The sequence below is a fragment of the Salvelinus alpinus genome, chromosome 3 (genome assembly GCF_045679555.1).
Source record: "Salvelinus alpinus chromosome 3, SLU_Salpinus.1, whole genome shotgun sequence".
NCBI lineage: Eukaryota > Metazoa > Chordata > Actinopteri > Salmoniformes > Salmonidae > Salvelinus > Salvelinus alpinus.
The window spans coordinates 101,328,590-101,350,550 of NC_092088.1; the positions used below are offsets into that span (position 1 = coordinate 101,328,590).

A 21,961-nucleotide genomic window follows, 5' to 3' on the forward strand; every position below is an offset into this window, starting at 1 on the left:
GAGGTGTAAACATGGTGTCTAGTTAATACTCAACTAGTCTTCACTTTGAGGTGTAAACAAGGTGTCTCCTCTCGTTAAAACTCAACTAGTCTTCACTATGAGGTGTAAACAAGGTGTCTAGTTAAAACTCAACTAGTCTTCACTATGAGGTGTAAACAAGGTGTGTCCTCTAGTTAAAACTCAACTAGTCTTCACTATGAGGTGTAAACAAGGTGTCTCCTCTCGTTAAAACTCAAGTCAGTGAGTAAAGCATGTAAACCGAGAGAGAGAACATTTCAAAGAGAGATTTCATTTTGACATTATTTTTGGGGGGGAAATGCCTGAAGGATGCATAGCATTTAAAGGAATACGTATAGTATGTTTAAGGGTAGAAATTAAATAAATTGAATTAAAAATCAGCAATAATATAGAAGTGTGACTAACATCTCTCCATTTCCTCTTCCTGTAGACTTTAAATAAACTAAATATTAATAAAGTAGGTTAGAAAAGGCCATCGTAGCCCTGGTCTAAGTCTTATAGGGAAAGATGTTGCCTCTGGCAACACGAGGGAGAACGTGACATTATATCTCAACCTTTGTTTTACAAATGTATTTCATTTCCCTCTCCAAAACGAAGCTGTTTGCATGTCGGAGATCTCTAACCAATCATGTAGTTACATCAAACAGTCCTTTTTTTAGGAACGGTAACTTCCTGTTTAGTTTGCCTGAGAACAAGGTCGTAGCTAAAAACTCAAGCTGCTATTCAGGAAACTACCAACACTGGAAATTCATCACTACGATAGTGAGTGTGAGTGTGTGTGTGTGTGTGTGTGTGTGTGTGTGTGTGTGTAATTCAGACTTGCGTCCAACACACACCTACTTCTCTCCCTTCTCCTCTGTGTAAATGTGAAGTCTAATCCATGATGTATGTTCCTAGATAGAGCTGTTAACCGAGGAGATCTGCCTACCGTGCCAACTAAACTAAACTGCCTGGTATCTACGACTGAGTTCCAAATCACACTCTATTCCTTGGTCAATAGTAGTGCACTATATAGGGAATAGGGTGCCATAGTAGTGCACTATGTAGGGAATAGGGTGCCATTTGGTGTCAATAGTAGTGCACTATATAGGGAATAGGGTGCCATTTGGTGTCAATAGTAGTGCACTATGTAGGGAATAGGGTGCCATAGTAGTGTACTATGTAGGGAATAGGGTGCCATTTGGTGTCAATAGTAGTGCACTATATAGGGAATAGGGCGCCATTTGCGACTCATGCTAAAGCGTTTCCAATTATGGAATCCTCTCAGGAACACAGGCAGTTAATGAGATCGCCTTAATTTAGTCACGGTGGAATAGTGGAGGGTCTTGTGTCCCAAATGGCACCCTATTCCCTATATAGTGCACTACTTTAAACCTGGTCCGTGTAGGTAATAGGGTGTGTCTTAAACTGCAGATTAAATCAGGTGTGAAGGGTTGAAAACATCTTAAAACATGGTCCCTGTCTGAGTCACAAATGGAACCCTATTTCATATATAGTGCACTACTATTGACACCAAATGGCACCCTATTCCCTACATAGTACATAGTATGTGGTGTGGTGTGGTGTGTCTGTGTGGTGTGGTGTGTCTGTGTGGTGTGGTGTGGTGTGTGTGTGTGTGTGTGTGTGTGTGTGTGTGTGTGTGTGTGTGTGTGTGTGTGTGTGTGTGTGTGTGTGTGTGTGGTGTGTGTGTCTGTGTGTGTGGTGTGTGTGTGTGTCTGTGTGTGGTGTGGTGTGGTGTGGTGTGTCTGTGTGTCTGTGTGTGTGTGTGTGTGTGTGTGTGTATGTGGTGTGGTGTGGTGTGGTGTGGTGTGGTGTGTGTGTGTGTGTGTGTGTGTGTGTGTGTGTGTGTGTGTGTCTGTGTGTGTGTGTGTGTGTGTGTGTGTGTGTGTGTGTGTGTGTGTGTGTGTGTGTGTCTGTGTCTGTGTCTGTGTCTGTGTCTGTGTGTGGTGTGTGGTGTGTGGTGTGTGTGTGTGTGTGTGTCGTTCGTTCCTCATTTGTATCCACAAGGACAGAGAAGCTGAATGTAAAACACCTCCAGGGCTGCTTGGCTACGTTCAGCATTTCTGTCTGTTCTACCATACCATGTCACACCCAAATCTGATCCTCCACACTCACTTACATCTCACTGATTACAGAGTCATATTCACAACGTTTCACAACATCTCACTGATTACAGAGTCATATTCACAACGTTTCTCACTGATTACAGAGTCATATTCACAACGTTTCTTTTTTCTTTTCTATACGGTAGTAGTGCACTACTTTAGACCAGGGTCTATAGGGTAGTAGTGCACTACTTTAGACCAGAGCCCATAGGGTAGTAGTGCACTACTTTAGACCAGGGCCTATAGGGTAGTAGTGCACTACTTTAGACCAGGGTCTATAGGGTAGTAGTGCACTACTTTAGACCAGGGTCTATAGGGTAGTAGTGCACTACTTTAGACCAGGGTCTATGGGGTAGTAGTGCACTACTTTAGACCAGGGTCTATGGGGTAGTAGTGCACTACTTTAGACCAGGGTCTATGGGGTAGTAGTGCACTACTTTAGACCAGGGTCTATAGGGTAGTAGTGCACTACTTTAGACCAGGGTCTATAGGGTAGTAGTGCACTACTTTAGACCAGGGTCTATAGGGTAGTAGTGCACTACTTTAGACCAGGGTCTATAGGGTAGTAGTGCACTACTTTAGACCAGGGTCTATAGGGTAGTAGTGCACTACTTTAGACCAGGGTCTATAGGGTAGTAGGGCACTACTTTAGACCAGGGTCTATAGGGTAGTAGGGCACTACTTTAGACCAGGGTCTATAGGGTAGTAGTGCACTACTTTAGACCAGGGTCTATAGGGTAGTAGTGCACTACTTTAGACCAGGGTCTATAGGGTAGTAGTGCACTACTTTAGACCAGGGTCTATAGGGTAGTAGTGCACTACTTTAGACCAGGGTCTATAGGGTAGTAGTGCACTACTTTAGACCAGGGTCTATAGGGTAGTAGGGCACTACTTTAGACCAGGGTCTATAGGGTAGTAGGGCACTACTTTAGACCAGGGTCTATAGGGTAGTAGTGCACTACTTTAGACCGGGGTCTATAGGGTAGTAGTGCACTACTTTAGACCGGGGTCTATAGGGTAGTAGTGCACTACTTTAGACCGGGGTCTATAGGGTAGTAGCGCACTACTTTAGACCAGGGTCTATAGGGTAGTAGCGCACTGCTTTAGACCAGGGTCTATAGGGTAGTAGTGCACTACTTTAGACCAGGGTCTATAGGGTAGTAGCGCACTACTTTAGACCGGGGTCTATAGGGTAGTAGTGCACTACTTTAGACCAGGGTCTATAGGGTAGTAGTGCACTACTTTAGACCAGGGTCTATAGGGTAGTAGTGCACTACTTTAGACCAGGGTCTATGGGGTAGTAGTGCACTACTTTAGACCAGGGTCTATGGGGTAGTAGTGCACTACTTTAGACCAGGGTCTATGGGGTAGTAGTGCACTACTTTAGACCAGGACCTATGGGGTAGTAGTGCACTACTTTAGACCAGGGTCTATGGGGTAGTAGTGCACTACTTTAGACCAGGGTCTATGGGGTAGTAGTGCACTACTTTAGACCAGGGTCTATAGGGTAGTAGTGCACTACTTTAGACCAGGGTCTATAGGGTAGTAGTGCACTACTTTAGACCAGGGTCTATAGGGTAGTAGTGCACTACTTTAGACCAGGGTCTATAGGGTAGTAGTGCACTACTTTAGACCAGGGTCTATAGGGTAGTAGTGCACTACTTTAGACCAGGGTCTATAGGGTAGTAGTGCACTACTTTAGACCAGGGTCTATAGGGTAGTAGTGCACTACTTTAGACCAGGGTCTATAGGGTAGTAGTGCACTACTTTAGACCAGGGTCTATAGGGTAGTAGTGCACTACTTTAGACCAGGGTCTATAGGGTAGTAGTGCACTACTTTAGACCAGGGTCTATAGGGTAGTAGTGCAGTACTTTAGACCAGGGTCTATAGGGTAGTAGTGCACTACTTTAGACCAGGGTCTATAGGGTAGTAGTGCACTACTTTAGACCAGGGTCTATAGGGTAGTAGTGCACTACTTTAGACCAGGGTCTATAGGGTAGTAGTGCACTACTTTAGACCAGGGTCTATAGGGTAGTAGGGCACTACTTTAGACCAGGGTCTATAGGGTAGTAGGGCACTACTTTAGACCAGGGTCTATAGGGTAGTAGTGCACTACTTTAGACCGGGGTCTATAGGGTAGTAGTGCACTACTTTAGACCGGGGTCTATAGGGTAGTAGTGCACTACTTTAGACCAGGGTCTATAGGGTAGTAGCGCACTACTTTAGACCAGGGTCTATAGGGTAGTAGCGCACTGCTTTAGACCAGGGTCTATAGGGTAGTAGTGCACTACTTTAGACCAGGGTCTATAGGGTAGTAGCGCACTACTTTAGACCGGGGTCTATAGGGTAGTAGTGCACTACTTTAGACCAGGGTCTATAGGGTAGTAGCGCACTACTTTAGACCAGGGTCTATAGGGTAGTAGTGCACTACTTTAGACCAGGGTCTATAGGGTAGTAGTGCACTACTTTAGACCAGGGTCTATAGGGTAGTAGTGCACTACTTTAGACCGGGGTCTATAGGGTAGTAGTGCACTACTTTAGACCGGGGTCTATAGGGTAGTAGTGCACTACTTTAGACCGGGGTCTATAGGGTAGTAGTGCACTACTTTAGACCAGGGTCTATAGGGTAGTAGTGCACTACTTTAGACCGGGGTCTATAGGGTAGTAGTGCACTACTTTAGACCAGGGTCTATAGGGTAGTAGTGCACTACTTTAGACCAGGGTCTATAGGGTAGTAGTGCACTACTTTAGACCGGGGTCTATAGGGTAGTAGTGCACTACTTTAGACCAGGGTCTATAGGGTAGTAGTGCACTACTTTAGACCAGGGTCTATAGGGTAGTAGTGCACTACTTTAGACCAGGGTCTATAAGGTAGTAGTGCACTATATAGGGAACGACATGCCAGGAACAACCTCAGACACGACACATCCAAATATATCTGACCAATCCCCGTAAAGTCAAGTGTGGAAGAGGTGAAAAGATGATCGTTGTCTATCAACAATGACACGCCACCGGGGTCTGACAATCTGGATGGAAAATTACTGAGGATAATAGAGGACGATATTGCCACTCCTATATGCCACATCTTCAATTTAAGCCTACTAGAGAGAGAGAGAGTGCCCTCAGGCCTGGAGGGAAGCTGAAGTCATTCCACTACCTAAGAATAGTAAAGGCCCATTTACTGGCTCAAATAGCCGACCAATCATACAAAACAAATACAGCTTATGGAACAACGGAGACACACACACAAAGGTACAGACACACATATGTACACATTGTAATATTGTTGTATGGTTGGTATTATACATGTTGTATTGTAGATACGTAGTGGTGTAGTAATGTTAATATTGTACTGTTTTATATGTAATGTAAGTGCCTTAATGTGTTTAGACCCCAGGAAGAGTAGCTGCTGCCTTGGCAGGAAGTAATGGGGATCCATAATAAACCTCAGGAAGAGTAGCTGCTGCCTTGGCAGGAACTAATGGGGATCCATAATAAACACCAGGAAGAGTAGCTGCTGCCTCGGCAGGAACTAATGGGGATCCATAATAAACCCCAGGAAGAGTAGCTGCTGCCTTGGCAGGAACTAATGGGGATCCATAATAAACACCAGGAAGAGTAGCTGCTGCCTCGGCAGGAACTAATGGGGATCCATAATAAACCCCAGGAAGAGTAGCTGCTGCCTTGGCAGGAACTAATGGGGATCCATAATAAACACCAGGAAGAGTAGCTGCTGCCTCGGCAGGAACTCATGGGGATCCATAATAAACCCCAGGAAGAGTAGCTGCTGCCTTGGCAGGAACTAATGGGGATCCATAATAAACACCAGGAAGAGTAGCTGCTGCCTCGGCAGGAACTAATGGGGATCCATAATAAACCCCAGGAAGAGTAGCTGCTGCCTCGGCAGGAACTAATGGGGATCCATAATAAACCCCAGGAAGAGTAGCTGCTGCTTTGGCAGGAACTAATGGGGATCCATAATAAACCCCAGGAAGAGTAGCTGCTGCTTTTGCAGGAACTAATGGGGATCCATAATAAACCCCAGGAAGAGTAGCTGCTGCCTCGGCAGGAACTAATGGGGATCCATAATAAACCCCAGGAAGAGTAGCTGCTGCTTTGGCAGGAACTAATGGGGATCCATAATAAACCCCAGGAAGAGTAGCTGCTGCTTTTGCAGGAACTAATGGGGATCCATAATAAACCCCAGGAAGAGTAGCTGCTGCTTTGGCAGGAACTAATGGGGATCCATAATAAACCCCAGGAAGAGTAGCTGCTGCCTTGGCAGGAACTAATGGGGATCCATAATAAACCCCAGGAAGAGTAGCTGCTGCCTTGGCAGGAACTAATGGGGATCCATAATAAACCCCAGGAAGAGTAGCTGCTGTCTTGACAGGAACTAATGGGGATCCATAATAAACCCCAGGAAGAGTAGCTGCTGCCTTGGCAGGAACTAATGGGGATCCATAATAAACCCCAGGAAGAGTAGCTGCTGCTTTGGCAGAAACTAATGGGGATCCATAATAAATACAAATAGGAAATAGGGTGCCTACACACTGCCTCAACCGTAGAGGAGACGGCTTCAGAGACAGAGGTCAGAGTACTACCAATGTAGACCTTATATTCTGGTCCATAGAGGTCCCAACATAGGCCTCCATTATGTTCTGGTCCATAGAGGTCCCAACATAGACCTCCATTATGTTCTGGTCCATAGAGGTCCCAACATAGACCTCCATTATGTTCTGGTCCATAGAGGTCCCAACATAGACCTCCATTATGTTCTGGTCCATAGAGGTCCCAACATAGACCTCCATTATGTTCTGGTCCATAGAGGTCCCAACATAGACCACCATTATGTTCTGGTCCATAGAGGTCCCAACATAGACCTCCATTATGTTCTGGTCCATAGAGGTCCCAACATAGACCTCCATATGTTCTGGTCCATAGAGGTCACAACATAGACCTCCATATGTTCTAGTCCATAGAGGTGCCAACATAGACCACCATTATGTTCTGGTCCATAGAGGTCCCAACATAGACCTCCATTATGTTCTGGTCCATAGAGGTCCCAACATAGACCTCCATTATGTTCTGGTCCATAGAGGTCCCAACATAGACCTCCATTATGTTCTGGTCCATAGAGGTCCCAAAATAGACCTCCATTATGTTCTGGTCCATAGAGGTCCCAACATAGACCTCCATTATGTTCTGGTCCATAGAGGTCCCAACATAGACCTCCATTATGTTCTGGTCCATAGAGGTCCCAACATAGACCTCCATATGTTCTAGTCCATAGAGGTCCCAACATAGACCTCCATTATGTTCTGGTCCATAGAGGTCCCAACATAGACCTCCATATGTTCTAGTCCATAGAGGTTCCAACATAGACCACCATTATGTTCTGGTCCATAGAGGTCCCAACATAGACCTCCATATGTTCTAGTCCATAGAGGTCCCAACATAGACCTCCATATGTTCTAGTCCATAGAGGTCCCAACATAGACCTCCATTATGTTCTGGTCCATAGAGGTCCCAACATAGACCTCCATATGTTCTAGTCCATAGAGGTCCCAACATAGACCACCATTATGTTCTGGTCCATAGAGGTCCCAACATAGACCTCCATATGTTCTGGTCCATAGAGGTCCCAACATAGACCACCATTATGTTCTGGTCCATAGAGGTCCCAACATAGACCACCATTATGTTCTGGTCCATAGAGGTCCCAACATAGACCTCCATTATGTTCTGGTCCATAGAGGTCCCAACATAGACCACCATTATGTTCTGGTCCATAGAGGTCCCAACATAGACCTCCATTATGTTCTGGTCCATAGAGGTCCCAACATAGACCACCATTATGTTCTGGTCCATAGAGGTCCCAACATAGACCACCATTATGTTCTGGTCCATAGAGGTCCCAACATAGACCTCCATTATGTTCTGGTCCATAGCGGTCCCTAACATAGACCTCCATTATGTTCTGGTCCATAGAGGTCCCAACATAGACCTCCATTATGTTCTGGTCCATAGAAGTCCCAACGTAGACCTCCATATATTCTGGTCCATAGAGGTCCCAACATAGACCTCCATATGTTCTGGTCCATAGAGGTCCCAACATAGACCTCCATTATGTTCTGGTCCATAGAGGTCCCAACATAGACCTCCATTATGTTCTGGTCCATAGAGGTCCCAACATAGACCTCCATTATGTTCTGGTCCATAGAGGTCCCAACATAGACCACCATTATGTTCTGGTCCATAGAGGTCCCAACATAGACCTCCATATGTTCTGGTCCATAGAGGTCCCAACATAGACCTCCATTATGTTCTGGTCCATAGAGGTCCCAACATAGACCACCATTATGTTCTGGTCCATAGAGGTCCCAACATAGACCTCCATTATGTTCTGGTCCATAGAGGTCCCAACATAGACCACCATTATGTTCTGGTCCATAGAGGTCCCAACATAGACCTCCATATGTTCTGGTCCATAGAGGTCCCAACATAGACCTCCATTATGTTCTGGTCCATAGAGGTCCCAACATAGACCTCCATTATGTTCTGGTCCATAGAGGTCCCAACATAGACCTCCATTATGTTCTGGTCCATAGAGGTCCCAACATAGACCTCCATATGTTCTGGTCCATAGAGGTCCCAACGTAGACCTCCATATGTTCTGGTCCATAGAGGTCCCAACATAGACCACCATTATGTTCTGGTCCATAGAGGTCCCAACATAGACCTCCATATGTTCTGGTCCATAGAGGTCCCAACATAGACCTCCATTATGTTCTGGTCCATAGAGGTCCCAACATAGACCACCATTATGTTCTGGTCCATAGAGGTCCCAACATAGACCTCCATTATGTTCTGGTCCATAGAGGTCCCAACATAGACCTCCATTATATTCTGGTCCATAGAGGTCCCAACATAGACCACCATTATGTTCTGGTCCATAGAGGTCCCAACATAGACCTCCATATGTTCTAGTCCATAGAGGTCCCAACATAGACCTCCATTATGTTCTGGTCCATAGAGGTCCCAACATAGACCACTATTATGTTCTGGTCCATATTTGACGTGTTTATCATCTTCCAAATGATAAAGTAGGAACTGAGACATCAATATGGGTTTTATGACTTAGTGTGCTGTGTTATGGTGATGTAATGGATGGGGATGGGAGTGTGTGTGTGTGTGTGTGTGTGTGTGTGTGTGTGTGTGTGTGTGTGTGTGTGTGTGTGTGTGTGTGTGTGTGTGTGTGTATTCATATTTCATACTCACGGCTGGAAGGGGATGAAATGCTGCTTGTCCTCATCATCCATCTTGCCTGTTATGATGTCAGTCACATCCATCACTGATAGAGACAGGACATATAGTATAGAAGGTCAATGGTATAGCAGTCTGTTACTGATAGAGACATATAGTATAGAAGGTCAATGGTATAGCAGTCTGTTACTGATAGAGACAGGACATATAGTATAGAAGATCATTGGTATAGCAGTCTGTTACTGATAGAGACATATAGTATAGAAGGTCAATGGTATAGCAGTCTGTTACTGATAGAGACAGGACATATAGTATAGAAGGTCAATGGTATAGCAGTCTGTTACTGTTAGAGACAGGACATATAGTATAGAAGATCATTGGTATAGCAGTCTGTTACTGATAGAGACATAGTATAGAAGGTCAATGGTATAGCAGTCTGTTACTGATAGAGACAGGACATATAGTATAGAAGGTCAATGGTATAGCAGTCTGTTACTGTTAGAGACAGGACATATAGTATAGAAGGTCAATGGTATAGCAGTCTGTTACTGATAGAGACATGACATATAGTATAGAAGGTCAATGGTACAGCAGTCTGTTACTGATAGAGACATATAGTATAGACGGTCAATGGTATAACAGTCTGTTACTGATAGAGACATATAGTATAGAAGGTAAATGGTATAGCAGTCTGTTACTGATAGAGACAGGACATATAGTATAGAAGGTCAATGGTACAGCAGTCTGTTACTGATAGAGACATATAGTATAGACGGTCAATGGTATAACAGTCTGTTACTGATAGAGACATATAGTATAGAAGGTCAATGGTATAGCAGACTGTTACTGATAGAGACATATAGTATAGAAGGTCAATGGTACAGCAGACTGTTACTGATAGAGACATATAGTATACAAGGTCAATGGTACAGCAGTCTGTTACTGATAGACATATAGTATAGACGGTCAATGGTATAGCAGTCTGTTACTGATAGAGACATATAGTATAGAAGGTCAATGGTACAGCAGTCTGTTACTGTTAGAGACATATAGTATAGAAGGTCAATGGTACAGCAGTCTGTTACTGTTAGAGACATATAGTATAGAAGGTCAATGGTATAGCAGACTGTTACTGATAGAGACAGGACATATAGTATAGAAGGTCAATGGTATAGCAGTATGTTACTGATAGAGACAGGACATATAGTATAGAAGGTCAATGGTATAGCAGTATGTTACAGACTAGAGGAATGTTTGCACAAACAGAATGGTACCCAGCCTAGAGGAATGTTTGCACAAACAGACTGGTACCCAGGCTAGAGGAATGTTAGCCCAAACAGACTGGTACCCAGGCTAGAGGAATGTTAGCACAAACAGACTGGTACCCAGGCTAGAGGAATGTTAGCACAAACAGACTGGTACCAAGGCTAGAGGAATGTTAGCACAAACAGACTGGTAACCAGACTAGAGGAATGTTAGCACAAACCGACTGGTACCCAGGCTAGAGGAATGTTAGCACAAACAGACTGGTACCCAGGCTAGAGGAATGTTAGCACAAACAGACTGGTACCCAGGCTAGAGGAAAGTTAGCACAAACAGACTGGTACCCAGGCTAGACGAATGTTAGCCCAAACAGACTGGTACCCAGGCTAGAGGAATGTTAGCACAAACAGACTGGTACCCAGGCTAGAGGAATGCTAGCACAAACAGACTGGTAACCAGACTAGAGGACTGGTACCCAGGCTAGAGGAATGTTAGCACAAACAGACTGGTAACCAGACTAGAGGACTGGTACCCAGGCTAGAGGAATGTTAGCCCAAACAGACTGGTACCCAGGCTAGAGGAATGTTAGCACAAACAGACTGGTACCAAGGCTAGAGGAATGTTAGCCCAAACAGACTGGTACCCAGGCTAGAGGAATGTTAGCACAAACAGACTAGTACCCAGGCTAGAGGAAGGTTAGCACAAACAGACTGGTACCCAGACTAGAGGAATGTTAGCACAAACAGACTGGTACCCAGACTAGAGGACTGGTACCCAGGCTAGAGGAATGTTAGCCAGGCTAGAGGAATGTTAGCCCAAACAGACTGGTACCCAGGCTAGAGGAATGTTAGCCCAAACAGACTGGTACCCAGGCTAGAGGACTGGTACCCAGGCTAGAGGAATGTTAGCCAGGCTAGAGGAATGTTAGCCCAAACAGACTGGTACCCAGACTAGAGGACTGGTACCCAGGCTAGAGAAATGTTAGCCCAAACAGACTGGTACCCAGGCTAGAGGAATGTTAGCCCAAACAGACAGGTACCCAGGCTAGAGGAATGTTAGCACAAACAGACTGGTACCCAGGCTAGAGGAATGTTAGCCCAAACAGACGGGTACCCAGGCTAGAGGAATGTTAGCCCAAACAGACGGGTACCCAGGCTAGAGGAATGTTAGCACAAACAGACTGGTACCCAGGCTAGAGGAATGCTAGCCCAAACAGACTGGTACCCAGGCTAGAGGAATGTTAGCCGAAACAGACTGGTACCAAGGCTAGAGGAATGTTAGCCCAAACAGACTGGTACCCAGGCTAGAGGAATGCTAGCACAAACAGACTGGTACCCAGGCTAGAGGAATGCTAGCACAAACAGACTGGTAACCAGACTAGAGGACTGGTACCCAGGCTAGAGGAATGTTAGCCCAAACAGACTGGTACCCAGGCTAGAGGAATGTTAGCCCAAACAGACGGGTACCCAGGCTAGAGGAATGTTAGCCCAAACAGACGGGTACCCAGGCTAGTTCCAGTGGTCTCCGGCTCCAGACAGTTTACCTGCTACTCCAAAGGGTCTCCTCAGCCCAGAGGTCAGCTTCTTGGTGTTGTTGTCACGCAGCTCCATCCGTCCGACTCGAACGATCTGACACACAAAGCTGATCTTCTCTCTCTTTAAATCCTGACTGCCAAGGTCCTGGAGAAGAACCACGACAACACAGACTCAGCGGTGGTATTGGAGGAGCAAAACCACACAAGTCTACCTGTAAACGTCTTGTATTCCTACACAACTTCAATAACACCGGGAAACAAATCATTTATAAAAAAAATAGAAATACAAAATAGAAACACAACATTGCAACAACTGTGTAATGATCCTGCTGTTTAATCAGCGTGTTGATATGCCACATCTGTCAGATGGATTAACATGTCAACAGAGAAGTCGCTCACTAACAGGGATGTACACCTTTTTTTGTGCGTAATGGAACATTTCTGGGACCTTTTATTTCAGCTCGAGAAACATGAGACCAAGACATTACATGTTGTTTTTATATTTGTGTTCACTGTAGATTGAAGTGGGGGGTGCACATTTTAGTTCTTGCCCCTCGTACTACACACCTGAATGAAAACTAGATGAAAAAGATTGTTGAACAGAGTTGAACATTTGAACGGGATGTGTCGTGTCCGGGAACAACAAACACCCGCCTCGTTGGGTCCCCAGGACCAGGATGAGGAAACACTGAGAAAGACTGAAGCTATCGCCATGGAGATTCCTTTACACTACACCCAACACAGTGAATGAGTCAGTATTACCATGGTAACAGTACTGCCCAACGGTTCCTTTACACTACACCCAACACAGTGAATGAGTCAGTATTACCATGGTAACAGTACTGCCCAGCGGTTCCTTTACACTACACCCAACACAGTGAATGAATCAGTATTACCATGGTAACAGTACTGCCCAGCGGTTCCTTTACACTACACCCAACACAGTGAATGAGTCAGTATTACCATGGTAACAGTACTGCCCAGCGGTTCCTTTACACTACACCCAACACAGTGAATGAGTCAGTATTACCATGGTAACAGTACTGCCCAGCGGTTCCTTTACACTACACCCAACACAGTGAATGAGTCAGTATTACCTTGGTAACAGTACTGCCCAGCGGTTCCTTTACACTACACCCAACACAGTGAATGAGTCAGTATTACCTTGGTAACAGTACTGCCCAGCGGTTCCTTTACACTACACCCAACACAGTGAATGAGTCAGTATTACCATGGTAACAGTACTGCCTAGCGGTTCCTTTACACTACACCCAACACAGTGAATGAGTCAGTATTACCATGGTAACAGTACTGCCTAGCGGTTCCTTTACACTACACCCAACACAGTGAATGAGTCAGTATTACCATGGTAACAGTACTGCCTAGAGGTTTCCTTTACACTACACCCAACACAGTGAATGAGTCAGTATTACCATGGTAACAGTACTGCCCAGCGGTTCCTTTACACTACACCCAACACAGTGAATGAATCAGTATTACCATGGTAACAGTACTGCCCAGCGGTTCCTTTACACTACACCCAACACAGTGAATGAGTCAGTATTACCATGGTAACAGTACTGCCCAGCGGTTCCTTTACACTACACCCAACACAGTGAATGAATCAGTATTACCATGGTAACAGTACTGCCCAGCGGTTCCTTTACACTACACCCAACACAGTGAATGAGTCAGTATTACCATGGTAACAGTACTGCCCAGCGGTTCCTTTACACTACACCCAACACAGTGAATGAGTCAGTATTACCTTGGTAACAGTACTGCCCAGCGGTTCCTTTACACTACACCCAACACAGTGAATGAGTCAGTATTACCATGGTAACAGTACTGCCCAGCGGTTCCTTTACACTACACCCAACACAGTGAATGAGTCAGTATTACCTTGGTAACAGTACTGCCCAACGGTTCCTTTACACTACACCCAACACAGTGAATGAGTCAGTATTACCTTGGTAACAGTACTGCCCAGCGGTTCCTTTACACTACACCCAACACAGTGAATGAGTCAGTATTACCATGGTAACAGTACTGCCTAGCGGTTCCTTTACACTACACCCAACACAGTGAATGAGTCAGTATTACCATGGTAACAGTACTGCCCAGCGGTTCCTTTACACTACACCCAACACAGTGAATGAGTCAGTATTACCATGGTAACAGTACTGCCCAGCGGTTCCTTTACACTACACCCAACACAGTGAATGAGTCAGTATTACCATGGTAACAGTACTGCCCAACGGTTCCTTTACACTACACCCAACACAGTGAATGAGTCAGTATTACCTTGGTAACAGTACTGCCCAACGGTTCCTTTACACTACACCCAACACAGTGAATGAGTCAGTATTACCTTGGTAACAGTACTGCCCAGCGGTTCCTTTACACTACACCCAACACAGTGAATGAGTCAGTATTACCATGGTAACAGTACTGCCCAACGGTTCCTTTACACTACACCCAACACAGTGAATGAGTCAGTATTACCTTGGTAACAGTACTGCCCAGCGGTTCCTTTACACTACACCCAACACAGTGAATGAGTCAGTATTACCTTGGTAACAGTACTGCCTAGCGGTTCCTTTACACTACACCCAACACAGTGAATGAGTCAGTATTACCATGGTAACAGTACTGCCCAGCGGTTCCTTTACACTACACCCAACACAGTGAATGAGTCAGTATTACCTTGGTAACAGTACTGCCCAACGGTTCCTTTACACTACACCCAACACAGTGAATGAGTCAGTATTACCATGGTAACAGTACTGCCTAGCGGTTCCTTTACACTACACCCAACACAGTGAATGAGTCAGTATTACCATGGTAACAGTACTGCCCAGCGGTTCCTTTACACTACACCCAACACAGTGAATGAGTCAGTATTACCATGGTAACAGTACTGCCAAGCGGTTCCTTTACACTACACCCAACACAGTGAATGAGTCAGTATTACCATGGTAACAGTACTGCCCAGCGGTTCCTTTACACTACACCCAACACAGTGAATGAGTCAGTATTACCTTGGTAACAGTACTCCGCAAGACACAGGAAGCTGCTGAGGGGAGGACAACTCATAATACGGGCTGGAACGGGGTAAATGGAACGGTTTAAAGCCCATAGAAACCATGTGTGTGATACCACTCCATCCGGACACTACTATGAGCCCGTCCTACCCAATTAAGATGCCACCAGCCGCCTGTGCTGCCAAAGTGCACATTCAAAAGTTGGCTTATTGTACACATTTCTAGTTACATTGACTCTGTATCATTACGATGAGGCCAATAAGGACGTCATCAGCTATCCAATCGGGTTTTAGTTTCTCAATAAGGCTGATCTGTTTATTAGGCTGCAGCAGTAACAGCGACAGCGAGACAGGCAGGGCTGAGAGAACAATTGATCAGAACCTTTTCAATGAGGATAAACTTCTGTTTAGGTGGCAGTTTGACCCCAAATTGCTTTAACTCCCTATTTAATTGTGTCCGTGGTTCATGTCCCGCTGTGATCCCTGCAGTGCTGCCAGTGTAGCGAGCGGAGGAGCGAGTAGCGGGCGCCAACGAGCTCGTCATACGTAGGCGCTTGGTAACCCGGCTGCCCTTGGCCAGCCATTAGTAGAGAGGTGACCTTCGACAAACGAGCCGGGTCGCTCTGGGTCGTTCTCTTTCTTTCAGAGCCGGGGAGCTTCACAAACACCGCCCCCTCAAACAGGGGGGTACACACACACACACACACTCCCAGCATCCCTCAGGACAGGGCTGTGTAAACACTAGAGGTCGACCGATTAATCAGCATGGCCAATTAATTAAGGCCGATTTCAAGTTTTCATAACAATCGGTAATCAGCATTTTTGGATGCCGATTATGGCCGATTACATTGCACTCCACGAGAAGACTGCGTGGCAGGCTGACTACCTGTTACGCGAGTGCAGCAAGGAGCCAAGGTAAGTTGCTAGCTAGCGTTATACTTACCTTATAAAAAACAACTAATCTTCACATAATCACTAGTTAACTACACATGGTTGATGATATTACTAGCTTAACTAGCTTGTCCTGCGTTGTATATAATCAATGCCTGTTAATTTATCATCGAATCACAGCCTACTTTGGCAAACGGGTGATGATTTAAACCTATGTAAAATATGTTTTGTTTTCTGAATTTTTATAATGAGTATTTCTGTATTTGAATTTGGCACCCAGCAGTTTCACTGGCTGTTGAAGAGGTGGGACGCTAACGTCTCACGTACCCAAGAGAGGTTAACAAAAGTGAAAAAGCACTGTCGTTGCACCAACGTGTACCTAACCAAAAACATCAATGCCTTTCTTAAAATCAATACACAAGTATATATGTTTAAACCTGCATATTTAGTTAATATTGCCTGCTAATATGAATTTATTTTAACTAGGGAAATTGTGTCACTTCCTTTGCGTTCAGTGCAAGCAGAGTCAGGGTATATGCAGCAGTTTGGGCCGCCTGGCTCGTTGCGAACTGTGCGAAGACCATTTCTTTCTATCAAAGACCGTAATTAATTGCCAGAATTTTACGTAATTATGACATAACATTGAAGGTTGTGCAATGTAACAGGAATATTTAGACTTATGGATGCCACCCGTTAGATAAAATACGGAACGGTTCCGTATTTCACTGAAAGAATAAATGTTTTGTTTTCTAAATTATAGTTTCCGGATTCGACCATATTAATGACCTAAGGCTCGTATTTCTGTGTGTTATTATGTTATAACTAAGTCTATGATTTGATATTTGATAGAGCAGTCTGACTGAGCGGTGGTAGGCACCAGCAGGCTCGTAAGCATTCATTCAAACAGCACTTTAGTGCGTTTTGCCAGCAGCTCTTCGTTGTGCTACAAGCATTGAGCTGTTTATGACTTCAAGCCTATCAACTCCCGAGATTAGGCTGGCAATACTAAAGTACCTATTAGAACATCCAATAGTCAAAGGTATATGAAATACAAATGGTATAGAGAGAAATAGTCCTATAATAACTACAACCTAAAACTTCTTACCTGGGAATATTGAAGACTCATGTTAAAAGGAACCACCAGCTTTCATATGTTCTCATGTTCTGAGCAAGGAACTTAAACGTTAGCTTTCTTACATGGCACATATTGCACTTTTACTTTCTTCTCCAACACTTTGTTTTTGCATTATTTAAACCAAATTGAACATGTTTCATTATTTATTTGAGACTAAATAGATTTGATTTATTAAGTTAAAATAAAAGTGTTCATTCCGTATTGTTGTAATTGTCCTTATTACAAATATATATATATATTTGTAATATAAAATTGGCCGATATCAGATTTTTTTGGTCCTCCAATCGGTATCGGCGTTGAAAAAAATAATATTCGGTCGACCTAGTACACACACCACAGGCTCCGACATCACTCATGACAGGGCTGGGTAAACACACACACACACACACACACACCGACATCACTCATGACAGGTCTGGGTAAACAAACATCCCTCATGCCAGGTCTGGGTGAACACACACACACACTCCGACATCACTCATGCCAGGGCTGGGTAAACACACACACACACACCGACATCACTCATGCCAGGGCTGGGTAAACACACACATCGACATCACTCATGCCAGGTCTGGGTAAACACACACACACCGACATCCCTCATGCCAGGTCTGGGTGAACACACATCCCTCATGCCAGGTCTGGGTGAACAACCATGCAGCAGCAGCAACACTCTACATATACTCACGGTGAAGACGGATCTCAGGTTATGGAGCTGCTCTATATCTTTGACCAGGCCTTGACTGGACCATCGCACCAGGTAATTCTCACTGGGAGGGGAAGAACCAACATCAACCTGTTAACTTCACAATCTGCCGTCACAAATCAACTCTCTCGTCTCAAGATGAACACATGACAAATCAACTGACTAATGTCGTACACAGATGAGACGTTTCCTAAACAGTATTCGTTGCTGTAATCCGGGAACAACAGCAAATCCCCAGGCAGGTTGGCAGCTGGGTCTGTGCGGTCACGTTCCTGGCTCTGGACTCAGGACAATACTATTCCCATGATTCAGAGGTCCTCCAGAAATCCTAGAGGACTCCCAGAATAGTGAGGAAATAACCGGGGAGGGAATCCTCCAACCGGGGGAGGGAATCCTCCAACATCGGGGAGGGAATCCTCCAACCGGGCAGGGAATCTGGGAAATTTGAGAAAGTGTCCAGAACTCTTGCGACCCTTGGCTTACCTGATGACCTTTAACCCTCAGAGGGTCATAGAGGAACATACCTGATGACCTTTAACCCTCAGAGGGTCATAGAGGAACATACCTGATGACCTTTAACCCTCAGAGGGTCATAGAGGAACATACCTGATCAACTTTAACCCTCAGAGGGTCATAGAGGAAAATACCTGATGACCTTTAACCTTAAAAGGAAGAAACTACTCAAAACAACTAATTCCTATAATTTACAGTGTTAAATAAGAGCAATATTTTTTGGTGAGCAAATGTTTCAATTTGTCATTATAATAAGGTTGGTAGTAACTTGTGAAAATCGTTGCGGAAATCTGTTGGAAGCTCAAGTCGACTATGTGACGACCCTCCCACTCTGTCTACCGTTTTCTCTCTCTTTGCTCTTGTTTCCTTATTAGGATGCCGGTGGGCGGAGTTGGGAGGGTCGTCAGCTACATGGGAAACACCTGGGCCCACTGTCATAGGATAAATGCATCACTTCCCCATTCATGGAGGAGACTCTCTCCATGTAGACACCTTGATAGATTCGGTTATGTTTCATGGTGCTTTTTGGTTGTTTGTTTTAGCATCTTTCAACACCCTGCATTATCACATTCATGCATGCAAAACATTCACTTACACTACTGATTACTGATTACACACACCATTGTATATTATACCTAGTTTCTTTATCTAATAAATATATTTTGTTACTCCTTATCTCCACGTGGTCTCCCTTTTGTTACGGGCTCTGAGCCGGTTCGTGACAACTACAAAACCCACAATGCAACGCTCTCCCCATGGGATATATGTACTGTACATGATGACCTTTGACCCTATGACGTCATAGAGGTTACATACCTGATGAACTTTGACTCAACGGGGTCGTAGAGCGACATGAGAACCTCTGCATCTTCTCCGATCTTACACACCACGTTCTTCAGGGTGACGTACAGAGCGACGGTCGGGGTCTGGGCGAACTTGGCCTGACGCTGAAGGACGTCGGGTCTGGGCGAACTTGGCCTGCCTGCTCAGATCTACATTCTGTTTCTGAGACTGTCCCAGGGAGAGGAAGAGGAGGAGGAAGCAGAGATGTTGTATTTAATACAGGGGTCCTGTAGTCTTCACTAGCCTGACTGTCATATCATCTGGGCCACGGGCCTATGAAGGTTAAAGCAGGTTGAGAATCACAAACACAAGGATGGACACAGTGACTAGACTTATTTCCCATCAGTCAGACCCTTCGCCATTAGACTGGATAGTGCCTGAGTTACTACTCCTTCAAGACTATTGGAAAAGCATTCCAAGTGAAGCTGGTTGAGAGAATGCCAAGAGTGTGCAAAGCTGGCATCAAGGCAAAATGGTGGCTACTTTGAAGAAAATCAAATATAAAATATATTTTGAATTGTTTTACACTTTTTTGGTTACTACGTGACTCCATATGTGTTATTTCATAGTTTTGATGTCTTCACTATTATTCTACAATGTAGAAAATAGTAAAAAGAAAAACCCTTAATTACTGGTACTGTATGTGATAACGATTTACGATTTTGAGAAGAGGTGCTCGTTCTCCTTAAAATTCACAATGTCCTTAAAACACCATGCCGTGGCATCTGAAAGAAGACAGTAACATTCACGCTGATGACCTGAGACAATGTAATATTGCTCCATGTGAACGCAAAGACAGAGATGGAAAGGTCACACACGACGACTCCTCATAGCTGAAGGGCACTTAACCAATTTAGAGTCACTTCATAGGCTGAGCCCCAAATGGCACCATAAACCCTTTAGGGCCCTGGATAAAAGTAGTGCTTTATGTAGGGAATAGGGTGCCATTTAGGATGCAGGTTCAGGGAGGGGGAGGAGAGATGTGTCAGGGAGAGAGAGAGGAGAGAGGTGGCAGGGAGAGAGAGAGAAGAGAGGTGGCAGGGAGAGAGAGAAGAGAGGTGGCAGGGAGAGAGAGAGGAGAGGTGGCGGGGGGAGAGAGAGGAGAGGTGGCGGGGGGAGAGAGAGGAGAGGTGGCGGGGGGAGAGAGAGGAGAGGTGGCGGGGAGAGAGAGAGGAGAGGTGGCGGGGAGAGAGAGAGGAGAGGTGGCGGGGAGAGAGAGAGGAGAGGTGGCGGGGAGAGAGAGAGGAGAGGTGGCGGGGAGAGAGAGAGGAGAGGTGGCGGGGAGAGAGAGAGGAGAGGTGGCGGGGAGAGAGAGAGAGGAGAGGTGGTGGGGAGAGAGAGAGGAGAGGTGGTGGGGAGAGAGGAGAGGTGGCGGGGAGAGAGAGAGGAGAGGGGGCGGGGAGAGAGAGAGGAGAGGTGGCGGGGAGAGAGAGAGGAGAGGTGGCGGGGAGAGAGAGGAGAGGGGCAGGGAGAGAGAGAGAGGAGAGGTGGCAGGGAGAGAGGGGGGGAGAGAGAGAGGAGAGGTGGTGGGGAGAGAGAGGAGAGAGGTGGCGGGGAGAGAGAGAGGAGAGGTGGCGGGGAGAGAGAGGGGAGAGGTGGCAGGGAGAGAGAGAGGAGAGGTGGCAGGGAGAGAGAGAGGAGAGGTGGCAGGGAGAGAGAGAGGAGAGGTGGCAAGGAGAGAGGTGGCAGGGAGAGAGAGGAGAGAGGTGGCAGGGAGAGAGAGGGGAGAGGTGGCAGGGAAAGAGAGGAGGTGGCAGGGAGAGAGAGGAGGTGGCAGGGAGAGAGAGAGGAGGGTCGGGAGAGAGAGAGAGAGAGAGAGAGGAGGTGGTGGCAGGGAGAGAAATGGCAGATGTTCATGACGTGTCACATACAGGAGGTGAGAGGGAAAAGGCCTGAATAGTGTTAACATGTTCTATAGTAACACAGCATCTCACACAGAGAATCTCATGTTCTATAATAACACAGCATCTCACACAGAGAATCTCATGTTCTATAGTAACACAGCATCTCACACAGAGAATCTCATGTTCTATAATAACACAGCATCTCAGAGAGAATCTCATGTTCTATAATAACACAGCATCTCACACAGAGAATCTCATGTTCTATAATAACACAGCATCTCACACAGAGAATCTCATGTTCTATAATAACACAGCATCTCACAGAGAGAATCTCATGTTCTATAATAACACAGCATCTCACACAGAGAATCTCATGTTCTATAGTAACACAGCATCTCACACAGAGAATCTCATGTTCTATAATAACACAGCATCACACAGAGAATCTCATGTTCTATAATAACACAGCATCTCACACAGAGAATCTCATGTTCTATAATAACACAGCATCTCACACAGAGAATCTCATGTTCTATAGTAACACAGCATCTCACACAGAGAATCTCATGTTCTATAATAACACAGCATCACACAGAGAATATCATGTTCTATAATAACACAGCATCTCACACAGAGAATCTCATGTTCTATAATAACACAGCATCTCACACAGAGAATCTCATGTTCTATAATAACACAGCATCACACACAGAGAATCTCATGTTCTATAGTAACACAGCATCTCACACAGAGAATCTCATGTTCTATAATAACACAGCATCTCACACAGAGAATCTCA

At 45.3% G+C, this 21,961-nt stretch overlaps 1 protein-coding gene across 1 annotated transcript in view; it reads right to left on the minus strand.

Moving 5' to 3' along the window:
* The window catches only part of dock1 (dedicator of cytokinesis 1), an 800,130-nt gene that overhangs the window by 564,228 nt on the left and 213,941 nt on the right, over window positions 1–21,961 (minus strand). Inside the window, exons 8-12 of the mRNA XM_071394671.1 lie at window positions 19,454–19,486; window positions 19,292–19,416; window positions 17,945–18,026; window positions 12,197–12,332; window positions 9,406–9,478 (exon numbers count right to left, since the gene is read on the minus strand). Of these exons, the coding sequence (XP_071250772.1) occupies window positions 9,406–9,478; window positions 12,197–12,332; window positions 17,945–18,026; window positions 19,292–19,416; window positions 19,454–19,486 (449 nt within the window). The remainder of the gene's footprint in view (window positions 1–9,405; window positions 9,479–12,196; window positions 12,333–17,944; window positions 18,027–19,291; window positions 19,417–19,453; window positions 19,487–21,961) is intronic.